General features: G+C 37.6%; 1 protein-coding gene across 1 annotated transcript in view; it reads left to right on the plus strand.

Annotated features, from left to right (window-relative positions):
• The window catches only part of EIF5B (eukaryotic translation initiation factor 5B), a 76123-nt gene that overhangs the window by 20592 nt on the left and 42759 nt on the right, over nucleotides 1-12772 (plus strand). The window contains exons 2-6 of the mRNA XM_055539438.1: nucleotides 8018-8143; nucleotides 8245-8329; nucleotides 8987-9659; nucleotides 10993-11210; nucleotides 11592-11742. Of these exons, the coding sequence (XP_055395413.1) occupies nucleotides 8018-8143; nucleotides 8245-8329; nucleotides 8987-9659; nucleotides 10993-11210; nucleotides 11592-11742 (1253 nt within the window). The remainder of the gene's footprint in view (nucleotides 1-8017; nucleotides 8144-8244; nucleotides 8330-8986; nucleotides 9660-10992; nucleotides 11211-11591; nucleotides 11743-12772) is intronic.

Consider the following 12772-nt stretch of genomic DNA (forward strand, 5'->3'; position numbering starts at 1 on the left):
TTTGGCAAATTATACAGTTGTGCTTCTTTCACCAGGGCTTCCCTGGCGGCTCAGACAGTAAAGAATCTGCCTGCCATGTGGGAGACCTGGGTTCAATCCCAGGGTTGGGAATATTCCCTGGCTGATATTTTATATTTCCATTAGCCCTAGAAGTTCATGACCCTTTGTAGGCAATCCTTTCAGGCCAAAAATAACTGTAGTTTTTTTTTTGGGGGGGGTGGTTATTGTAATTTTCCCTTTTCTAGAAATTCATGTAAATAGAATCATAGAGGATGTAGCCTTTATTGACTGGCTGGGTTTCTTTTAAAGTAATACTTTTCAGATTCCTCTATGTTGGTGTGTATAATATGAATTCTTTATTTTTATTATTGAGTAGTATTCTATTATGTGGGTGCCGTGCCATGCCTAGTTGCTCAGTCATGTCTGACTCTGGACCCCATGAAAGGAGTCCAGCAGGCTCCTTTGTCCATGGGGATTCTCCAGGCAAGTGGGTTTGCTATGCCCTCCTCCAGGGGATCTTCCCAACCCAGGGACTGAACCCAGGTCTCTCGAATAGTAGGCAGATTCTTTACCATCTGAGCCACCAGGGAAGGGCAGCTGGATATTTAGTTTTTATTGCAGCTTCTTGTGATTATGACTAAAGCTGCTGTGGACATTTGAGTACAGGTCCTTGTATGGACATATGTTTTTGTTTCTCTTAGATAAATACCTAGGAGTGGGATTGCTGGGTCTTATGGTAAGTGTGTATGTTTCACTTGAAACCGCCAAATTCTTTTCCAAAGTGACTGTGCCATTTTTGCATTCCCTCTAGGGGTGTGTTCCAGTTGCTCCACATCTTCTCTCAACACAGTATTATCAGTCCTTTTAGTCGTTCTGGCGGTTGTGGAGTGGCATATCATTGTGGTTTGACTTACATTTAGTTAATGGTACTGACCATCTTGTCATGTGTTTGTCATTGTCATATCTCATTTGGTTAAGTGTTGAAATCATTTGCCTATTTAAAAATTGTGTTCTTTAATGTTGAGCTGTAGAAATTTAATATGTTATAGACAAATCTTTCATTAGATATATTATTGCAAAATCTTTTTCTCAGTATAAGGTTTGCCTTCTTATTTAAACTGTTTAGTTTTGCTAATTAAACTTTTAAGATTATTGCCAATTCATATGTGGTTGTAAGAATTAATAGACTCCTGTATCTTTTAATCAGTTTCCTCTAATAACATCTTGCAAAACTGTACAGTATCACAACCCGAATATTGACGCTGGTACAGTTCACTGATCATATTCAGATTTTCCCAGTTTCACTTGTACTAGCACACGTGTGTATGCTTGTGTTTAGTGTTACACGGTATTATCACATTGGAAGATTTGTAAATTCAGTGCCGTAGTCAAAATACAGAACATCACTGCAGGGATCCTTCATGTTTTTCATTTGTAATCATAATCATCTCCTTTCTGTGCACCTCCCCCTACTAACCCCTAGTAATGATGAATCTGTTCTATACTTGAATAAAATCTTTTATTTTTAAAAATTCATATGAGTGGAGTCATATATGTATATAACCTTTGGGAATTAGCTTCTTTCCAGTCAGTCTGATTTTCTTGAGAGCCATCCAAGTTGTTGCGTGTATCAGTGAGTGAAGTGAAAGTTGCTCAGTCATGTCCAGCTCCTTGTGACCCCATGGACTATACAGACCATGGAATTCTCAGGCTAGAATACTGGAGTGAGTAGCCGTTCCCTTCTCCAGGGATCAAACCCAGGTCTTCCGTGTTGCAGGCTGATTCTTTACCAGTTGAGCCGCAGAGGAAGCCCACATGTATCAGTAGTTCATTCCATTTTGTTGCTGAGTAGTATTTCATGGAATGGGGATGAACCATGGTTTATTTAACCATTCACCCATTGAAGGACGTATGGGTTATTTCCAGTTTTTGTTTATGCAACAAACATTTGTCTACAAGTTTCTGCATGAGATATATTTTTTGTTACTCTGGGATAAATGAGCATGAGTGCAGTTGCTGGATTATATGGTAAGTACATTTTTAGTTTTACAGGAAAATGATAGACTGTTTTCCAGAGTGGCTGTACCAGTTTGCCTTTCCACCAGCAATGTGTGACTGATCCAGGTCCTCTGTGTCCTCAACCACCACGGGTGTTATCACTGTTGTTTGGAGAGAGGACATTATGATGGTGTGTAGTGATAGCACATCGTGGTTTTAGTTTGGATTTCCCAAACAGCTCATGATGTGAAACATCCTTTATTTGTTATCTGTAAATGCTCTAGTGAAATATCTTTTCATGCCCTTTGTCCATTTCCTAATTGGATTGTTTGGATTTTTACTGATGTGTTTGGAAATTTCTTTATATAGTTTAGATACTAATTCCCCTCTCTCCCCCCTGGCCCAGATATGTACTTTGCTAATACTTTCTTCTACTTTGTAGCTTGTTTTTTTACATTCCCTTCACATGGTCTCTTGTACAGTAGATATTTTAAATTTTGATGAAGTCCAGTTTTTTTTTTTCTGAATTGTACTTTTAACTTCAAATCATAACTCCTTGCTTACTGCAAAGAACTAATAAGTGAATTCAGTAAGTGGGTGGTTGCAGTACCAGATCAGCATAAAAAATTCAGTCACGTTTTTGTGTATTAGGAATGAGTATGTGGAAACATATACTGTGTGGATAAACATATAAATGCATAAACATATACTGTGTGGATCACAACAAACTGTGGAAAATTCTTAAAGATGGAAATACCAGACCACTTTACTTGCCTCCTGAGAAATCTGTATGCAGGTCAAGAAGCAACAGTTAGAACTGAACATGGAACAACAGACTGGTTCCAGTTTGGGAAAGGAGTACATCAATGTACTGTATATTGTCACCCTGCTTATTTAACTTATATGCAGAGTACATCATGAGAAATGCTGGACTGGATGAAGCACAAGCTGCTGGAATCAAGATTGCTGGGAGAAATATCAATAACCTCAGATATGCAGATGACACCACCCTTATGGCAGAAAGTGAAGAACTAAAGAGCCTCTTGTTGAAAGTGAAAGAGAAGAGTGAAAAAGTTGGCTTAAAACTCAACACTCAAAAAACTAAGATCTGGTCCCATCACTTCATGGCAAATAGATGGGGAAGCAGTGGAAACAGTGAGAGACTATTTTTTGGGGCTCTAAAATCATTGCAGATGGTGACTGCAGCCATGAAATTAAAAGACACTTGCTCCTTGGAAGAAAAGCTATGACCAACCTAGACAGCATATTAAAAAGCAGAGACATTACTTTGCCGACAACGGTCCGTCTAGTCAAAGTTATGGTTTTTCCAGTAGTCATTCATGTATGGATGTGAGAGTTGGACTATAAAGAAAGCTGAGTGCCGAAGAATTGATGCTTTTGAACTGTGGTGTTGGAGAAGACTCTTGAGAGTCCCTTGGACTGCAAGGAGATCCAACCAGTCAATCCTAAAGGAAATCGGTCCTGAATATTCATTGGAAGGACTGATGCTGAAGCTGAAACTCCAGCACTTTGGCCACCTGATGCAAAGAACTGACTCATTGGAAAAGACCCTGATGCTGGGAAAGATTGAAGGCAGGAGGAGAAGGGGATGACAGAGGATGAGATGGTTGGATGGTATCACTGATTCGATGGACATGAGTTTGAGCACACTTTGGGAGTTGGTGATGGAAAAGGTAATCCTGGAGTGCTGCAGTCCATGGGGTTGTAAAAAGTCAGACATGACAGAGTGACTGAACTGAACTGAACTGAACTGATGTGGAAACAAATTAAAAATACCAGTTCAGATTACTTTAAAAATTAAATACATACACTGATGGAAAAAATCAAAGAAGATTTAAATACATTGAGACATACTGTGTTCACAGGTTGGAAACTCAACATAGTAAAGATGTCAGTTTTCTTTAAATTCATGTACAGTTAATGCAGTTGAAGAATTTTTTGGTGAACTTTCCCAAGAATATTCTAAAATTTATTTGACAAGTCAAAGGAATTAAGAATAGAGAAAGCAATTCTGATCATGAAAGGAATCATTCCATTTCAAGATTTATGGCCACATTAATCATGACAGTTTAGTAGTGTCAGAGAAGGACACATCAGTAAATAGAGCAGAATGGAAGACTTAGAAGTAGCCCCATACGAGCACAGCCGAGTGGTTTCTGACAGAGGTGCAAAGGCAATTCCGTGTTGAATGGATAGTTGAAATGTTGCTGGAGCTGTTGGCTACCCAAAGGCAAAAAATCAATTGAACATTGAAATACCCAATGTTTGGAACACAACACAGTTAAAAATCTTCAGGACCTAGGAGCTGGTGAAAAGTTCTTTTTCATGACATCAAAAGCATAAAGGACAAACTTGATAAATGGTACCTCATGAAAATTCAAAATTTTTGCTCTGGTTAAAAACCCTGTTAAGTGAATGGAAAGACAAGCTACAAATTGGAAGGGAGTATATATAAACAAACCATATGTAAAAGAGGTCTGAAAACTCAACATTAAAAGAAAATGATTCCAACTAGAAAATGGGTAAAAGAAATGAAGAGACATTTCACTGAATATGTGTGAATGGCAAATACATGAAAAAATGTTTAACTTCTCTAGCCTTCAAGGAATTGAAAAGGAAGACTTTATCACCATACATCTATTAGAACAACTTGAAGGAACAGTAGACATAATACTAAATAATAAGCTGGAGTGTGGGAGAAAATGCATATCTCTATGGAGATACTGCAGATATTGGTGTATATATGGAGATACATCAATATTGTTGGTGTGAATATTAAGTGGGAAACCACTTCAGAAAGTGGTTCAGCTGTTTCTTGAATTGCACATGCAGTATTCTTAATAGCTTCATTTTTTAAAGGGCATTCAGTTATAACATTTTTTCTGTCTTGATAGAGGAGTGTGGCCTCTGAAAACACTGCCTTGATTGAGTACCATGGAAAATTGCCTTTTATTTCTGTAAGTTTGCAGTAAGTTTGGAATAAAGGATTAGGAGCTATAAGGGGAAATACTAGTAGGAATATTGTAGCTTTGATAAAGGAAAAAGTGGTCTGCAGAAAGATATACCTTTGGAAATATACTCTTACAGATTCCTTAAAGATTTTAAAGCGTTCATTATCAGCATGACTGGATTTATATTTGACTCTTAGTTCGTTAAAATCTTCAAGCTGTAGTGTGTATGGATAGGTAGAAAAGTAGGACTGAAATGTAGATAGTAGATAGAGTATGATTTAAAGTTTCAAGTTAAATCACTGACACTATATGTCACTTTCATGTCCTGTTGTAATAGGGTTGACATTTAACGACATTCTTTTGAATCAAGGGCAGGAAGTTCTGTACACATTGAAAGAATGCTTTAAAAATCACGGTAATTAAGACTGTTAAGCATTGCTATATCATTGATATATTTTGTAGTTGTATATGGATTTCTCAAATAATTTTCAGAAACTTGATTACTGAATTTCCCATTTTCTAGGAAGTCACTACAGTTTTGGTGTCAGATTTGGGCTTGAGTTCCTGGTGTGTGAGTTTCTAGCAGGATGCCTTTTATGAACTATTTATCATCTTGAAGCTTACTTTAATAGAGTTGTTAAGGAGGATTAATGGCATAATAAATAGTGTGTCTGGTGATTGGTCAGCACAATGCCTGAGACACAGAAAGCATTAAGAAACTGTTAACTTCTCTTACTACCCAGAAGCAGCTTTTCAAACTCAGTGGCATACAGATGTAGTTCCGTGTTTTGTTAGTCTAGAGCTATTTGTTAATGAATATTGTGGCAGTATAGCCAACTGTTTTGATTAGATGAGTATAGTTAGGTGAGGGCTGACAAAGTTTTGGAGGTGAGGTGCCAAGTTTCAGTATTAACCGCCTTCACCTTCCCTTCTCACCCTGTCAGACTTCTGTTTTGTGGAATGTTGGCAGGGCTGCCTTTGGAGATAGTGCTGGTTGATCTCAAGCTGGGCCAGATGGCTGATGCTGGGCCAGGCTGAGGTTCCTGTTACCTGATGAGACCTGAGGTTTGGCCTTGATTCTTCCCTTCCCCATTCTGTGTACATTCAGTTAGTCACTGGTGGTGCTGATTGATCCCTTAGTATTTACCTGACTCATATGTCTTCATCTTGCCTGCCAGTGCTGCAAGTCAGGAGTTTGTCATCCCAGTTAACTGTAAAAGCTTCCTACCTTTTCTTGCTTCTTAACTAGTTGGGATTCTGCCCTGTCATTTATACCAGAGGCAGCTTTCTAAAATGCAAATTTGATTATGTCAGCAGGGTTAAGATCTTCAACTTCAGAGTCAGAGCTTCCTGGGTTCAAATCCCATCTCTGCCTTGTCTGATTCTGGACAAATTCTCTGTGCTTCAATTTCTTCATTTATTAAAAAAAGAAAAACAGGTCAAATCTGACTTGCAGTCACCTGGGAAGATAGCTAAACATACATTGCCTAGCTCCCACCCCAAATTCTGGTTCCCTAGATCTTGAGTGGGATTAAGAAATCAGTAGCCTGTAAAAAAGCTTCTCAGTTGGTTCAGATACCCTTTTTTGATGCCTCCTGAGGCCCTGTGCGTGTTATTACCTTTAGGTTTTTGCGCTCATTGTGTCTGATACATGGGCCTCCTTTGCCTGGTTAACTTCTTTTTTCCTTCAGTAACTCGGGTCAGAGTTTCCCTCAGCTGTGAAGTATCTGACTTTCTCTTTCTTGATTTGGTGCTTTGGAAAGTTACCACCAGTACAGCGGTTCTGTGTTCTATAATCTCCCTCAAATACACTGTCTAAAATATAGGACAAAAGGGAACACATTCAATTCTAATGTGTCACTTAGAGGCATTAAATTCCTTCATTTTGCAGTTCCTGATTTACTCATTTTCTCTCTCTCTCTCTCTCCTTGAAGCTTCTTGAGTATAAATTCTGTGTCCTCAGTGTCTTGTCACCTAATCTTAAAATTTGTTGCTGTTGGTTAGTTGCTAATTGTGCTTGACTCTTTGTGATCTCATGGACTGTAGCTCACCAGGTTCCTTCTTTCCATGGGATTTCCTAGGCAAGAATACTGGAGTGAGTTGTCGTTTCCTTCTCCAGATCTTAAAATCACATGTTTCATGTTAGGAATTGTTTTTGTTGAAGTGAAGCATCTTTGCAATGAGGCACCCACCAGTGGAGGCCGTGTTGCATGAGGTCCTTGTTTTCTTATTGCATCATTATTTGAATTCATACACCTTTTCTACCTGTGTGTCTCAGACTGACCTCCTTTGTTTTCTGTAGGTTTTAACGGAATTTAGTTTGTTTTGTTCTAAATAAAATGATATTGGTAGATGGGGATATTGGGGGATGGAACGAGAAATGAAACCAGGAATGTAAAAGATGGTGAGCAGGTTTGGTTCTGAATTTGGGGGCTGTTCTGTGTGTTTCATTTACTTAGTCATTCCTAATTTATTTAGATTTGGATGTGTGGTCATGAGTTGCTGAAAGCATTCACACTTTTTTGCATCTTTGTTTCCCCTCGATGAAAGTTCCTTTCAACTCTAAAATTTCTACTTTTCCAAGTAAAGCTGCAAAGATTTCCAAAGGTTTAGGTTTTACTGATAATCAAGTAATAATATTTTTCTCTTTTAAGTTCTTTTCATTTTATAAGTAACTCCATTCAGATATTCACACACACAGAAGAAACTTTGGTATCAACAAAAGTGAATTTCCTTTTCTTCTTTAGGGTTACTTGAACACAAGCATGAATTTCCTTTTCTTGATTACCTAGATTTTCTCCCTGGAGCTCTTCATTACGACTCTTTCTGGGTTTGAGTGTAACTCACACTTTATTGAAGTAGATGAGAGAGTCTGAATAAATAAAACCCAATGTTGTCATGAAAGACCTTGTCAAGTGATTTTTTTTCAGTGGGCTGCCAGTGCATGAAAAATGCTAAAATGAAGAGAAAATTTTATGTAAGTGAATGTGGTAGATTTATTATTTTTCTCTTGAGTAACACTTGGGTCTCCTTTGTTTTCATTTAAGTGCCAAGGATGACATTGATCTTGATGCCTTGGCTGCAGAAATAGAAGGAGCTGGTGCTGCCAAGGAGCAAGAACCTCAAAAGGCAAAGGGGAAAAAGAAAAAGGAGAAAAAAAGACAAGACTTTGAGTAAGTAGATTTTAAATATATTTGATTTTTCTTAGCTTTGGTGCTAGATTTACTTATTAAACTGATTCAGTATCTCAAACTGTATTTTAACCCGTTTCCAGTGAAGATGATATCCTGAAAGAACTGGAAGAATTGTCTTGGGAAGCTCAAGGCATCAAAGCTGACAGAGAACCTGCTGCGGTAAAGGTGAAATACAGATCACTGTTACTTGTTCATGCTTCTTTCTAGCTCCATTTTTAGGCACTGCCTTTGGAAATTTTTGAGCAATGTATTATGTTGGTTAGAAGTTTCTAGCTGATACCAAAGGGGGAAAACAGTTTCTAGGAAAGCAATAATAAATTTTGAAGTCTTTCACAGATATAAAGATACTTTATTTGGGAATCTAAAGCTGTTTCACTTTATATTGCCAGTTTATAAAATTGGTACATTTGGAAATACAACATTTCACAACTCTACCTCCATTTTCTATATTATTTCCTTTCCATCCTTTGAAATTGGATAAGCTTCAGAGTAATGAGAGAAGGGTAGTTATTTTTTTCTTTCAATTTTCCCCGTAGGTTTTTTATGCCATATGAGGAAGATAGTGAGCTGGACTGTGATTAATGTCTGCTTCAGAGCACTGGGTTCCAAAACTTCCAGTGACTGTGAGATGTGCTTGAGTCCTAGGCCAGCTGCTGGGACTTACTTGAGTTTTATATTCTTGTAAAAGAGCCGTAGTTTAAAATTCTTTTGATAGTTTTTTCCATGCGTACTTAATGAAGTACATGACTTTGAACAGCTTCAGTTATTTAAAAAAAATGAAATATAATGCTGTTAATATTTCTAACAGTGGACATGTTTTAGCCAACAGAAAATAATGAAGATGAACCCATCTCAAAACAAGATAAGAAAAAGAAAGGACAGAAAGGCAAAAAACAGAGTTTTGAAGATAATGATAGTGAAGAATTGGAAGAAAAAGATTCAAAGTCAAAAAAGACTGCAAAACCCAAAGTGGAAACGTACTCTGGGAGTGATGATGATGATGATTTTAATAAACTATCCAAAAAAGCGAAGGGGAAAGCTCAGAAATCAAATAAGAAGCGTGATGCATCAGAAGAGGATGAGGATAACAGTAAAAGAATTAAAGAGCGTATGAGAGCACATTCTTCTGGTGAAAGTGGTGATGAATCAGATGAATTTTTGCAATCCAGGAAAGGACAGAAAAAAAATCAGAAAAACAAGCCAGGTCCTACTGTCGAGAGTGGAAATGAAGATGACGACTCGTCCTTCAAAATTAAGACAGTGGCTCAAAAGAAGGCAGAGAAGAAAGAGCGTGAGAGAAAAAAACGGGATGAAGAAAAGGCAAAACTTCGGAAGCTGAAAGAAAAAGAAGAGCTGGAGTCTGGTAAAAAGGATCAGGGTAAACCAAAAGAATCTCAGCGGAAACCTGAGGAGGAAGCTCTGAAATCCAAAGTGACACTTGACTCTGGGGCAGCTCCTGCCTCTGAAGAGAAAGAGGGTCCCACAGGCGCAGAAGGTTGGTGGTAATATTGACAGAAGGGCCAGAGGCTTGGATTCATAATTAGTTCCTTTGTTTATTTGCTGTGCTGGGTTTTCGTTGCTATGCACAGACTTTCTGTAGTTGCGACGAACAGGGGATACTCCCTTACTTGTGGTGCGTGGGCTTCTCATTGTGGTGGCTTCTCTTGTTGCAGAGCACAGGAGGTCCTAGGAGCTTGGGCTCAGTGATTGTGGAGCATGGGTTTAGTTGCCTCGTAGCATGTGGGCTCTTCCTGGGCCAGGGATTGAACCCTGTCCCCTGCATTGGCAGGAAGATTCTTAAACACTGGACCACTGGGGAAGTCTTCAGTTAATCTGAATTTTGATTGTTATGCTCCAAAGTCATTTGTTATTTGTCCTTGGTTATAAGGGTACTGAGTTGTAAGATGCATAAAAAAAATTAGTCTAAGTACTTGTTTTAAATTGATTTTTGTTGCTAAACATGTATGTAGTATAAAGTATCTTTCAAATGAGTTGTACACAAACTAGGATTTTTGTGGAATTTCACTTTGGAAAACAATTTTTTGCTGCTGATGAATACTGGAAGTTGCTTAATGAAAAATTTATTGTTCCTTTTGATAACTCAGTGTGAGATGATACCTGAATTCTCTCCTGTTGTTGAAAACCTAATTCAGGTTTTTAAATGAAAATGAAATGGAAAAGCAATATACTAAAATTAGTTAATGTCTTTTAAGCAATAGTGAGCCATGTTTTTGTACCAGAACCCGTTAACAAAAAAAAGCTATCTAGTTAAACTTACCCCTCTTATTCAGAATGAAAACAAAGATCAAGTGATTTACATAATTTTTCCTTTAGACTGGAAAACTTTTAATGGGAAAATTGGCATAGCTTTTAAACCTCTCAAATTCTTACTGTTTGGACATCTTTGAGGAGAACCATCATGAATGTAGCTTCAGAATCCTTAATTCTTCAGTATAATGCTAAAGAGTTCTTGGGACATATTTGTATTTTTGTGTTTTATCCTAGTATCTGTCCCCTTAAGGTAGGCTTCTTATCATCTCCATCTTACAGAAGCATTAGGTACAGTGTATCTTCTCCCTTCTGACAGCATCTTCCTGTCTTCTCGAATCACTTAGGATAACTCAGAGTAACACCAGCATCATAGGCGTCTAAGGAAGCCAGCTGGGTGGTTCTGAGCTGCACCAGCTCCTCCCAAGTGCTCAGGAGGCCTTGATGCCTAACGACCTTAGTCTGCTGCTGGCCCATTGTAGTCCCTGGATTCTAGGGTTTGCTCACCTCTGTTGTAGGAAGTGACTTTTAAAAATACTCTTTGCCTCTTTTTTTGGTAGATGACAATGAAGGAGACAAAAAGAAAAAAGATAAGAAGAAAAAGAAAGGAGAAAAGGAAGAAAAGGAGAAAGAAAAGAAGAAAGGACCTAGCAAAGCCACAGTTAAGGCTATGCAAGAAGCTCTGGCTAAGCTTAAAGAAGAGGAGGAAAGACAGAAGAGAGAGGAGGAAGAACGGATAAAACGGCTTGAAGAGTTAGAAGCCAAGCGTAAAGAAGAGGTATGTTTTTGTGAAGTTGCTGACATTGACACATTTTACTTAAATCCTCTTCTCATAACACATCTCTAGGTTTCTAATTGTAAAACTTTCTTAGTTGCATGGTAGTTCAGTTACATTATTGTTCAGATATAGATAATAAGATGAGTACAGAAAATCCTGCCTTATTTCCTCGAGTACAGACAGGAGTTGCTTTTGCATCGTTACCCTCACGTGATACTAATTATACTCATTGTGTACATTTAAAATACTTTCATTGGGAAGTTCCTAACATAATACTCTGCATGTATCTCAAGAGCTTTGTTAGAAATTTGGGGTGTTTGCTTTTAAATTTTGTAATTTGTTAAGCTAATACAGTTTTGTCTGCTATGTCTTCTTTTATAGGAAAGATTGGAACAAGAAAAAAGAGAAAGGAAAAAGCAAAAAGAAAAGGAAAGGAAAGAACGCTTGAAAAAAGAGGGGAAACTTTTAACTAAATCCCAGAGAGAAGCCAGAGCCAGAGCCGAAGCTACCCTTAAACTTCTACAAGCTCAGGGTAGGTGGTGGTCTTAATTAGCTGAACAGTCCAGAGAGTTCTCTCAAGCAGTTATCTCTGTAGTGGTCAAAAGGAGAATTGAATTGAGACAGAAGGAGAATTTCTGTGAAAAGGCTATGAAAAAGTCCAATAGTGTAAGTAGGTGAGATAATTTCATTATTTCAGGAGATGAACTCTGTACTGTGATAAATTTGCATGTTAAATAATAGTTTGTCTGTAAATGAAAGTACAGAATAGTGAAACGAGTCCCCATGTATGCGTCACTGAGTTCTAACACTTAGCATTCTTATTTTGTTCCCCTCTCACTCCTTCACCACCACTCTAGAGTGTTTTAAAGTGAATTACAGAAGTCAGTATTATTCTCTTCACAGTTTACTTTAGTAAGTGTCTCTAACAGGAGATTTTCCTTTTTAACATAGTATAGTATGTATTATTATATTTAACAAAATTCCTTGATTTCTTGATTTTGTCCATGTCTGTGTTTTTTCCACTTGTCTCCAAAACATCGTTTATAGATTTGTTCAGATCAGGATCCAGATTAGATTCAAGTATTGCATCTGGTTGATATGTGATTTGGTTGATTGGATTGATACTGCTGTTTTTGGCCTGGATTTATTTGTTCAAGATACTGGACTTTTTTTCTAGAATTTTCCCTGTTCTGAATTTATCTAATTGCATTCTACTGGTGTTGGTTAATTTATTTCTCTATATAGAGACTTATAATTTTTTAGATCTAACAGTTTGGCTGCTACTTAGCAGTGCTGTGTAGCACCCAGTGCCTCGTGTGAATAGGCATATGATCTGGTTGTCTTGCTTCTAATGATGTCAAGATTGATCATTGAGTTTAACCTTTGGTAGCCTTGTCCATTACAGAAGTACTTCATTGACTTTTCATCTAATAATTTAAATTCCAATTGGTGATCATTGCCTATATCCTGTATTTCATTAGGAATTGCAGAATTGTGATAGGAAAACCAGGAAATATGCTTAATTCTTTCCCTTTTTTCACTGATTTACAAAATAATAATTT

This window comes from Bubalus kerabau, chromosome 11 (genome assembly GCF_029407905.1).
Source record: "Bubalus kerabau isolate K-KA32 ecotype Philippines breed swamp buffalo chromosome 11, PCC_UOA_SB_1v2, whole genome shotgun sequence".
Classification (NCBI taxonomy): Eukaryota; Metazoa; Chordata; class Mammalia; order Artiodactyla; family Bovidae; genus Bubalus; species Bubalus kerabau.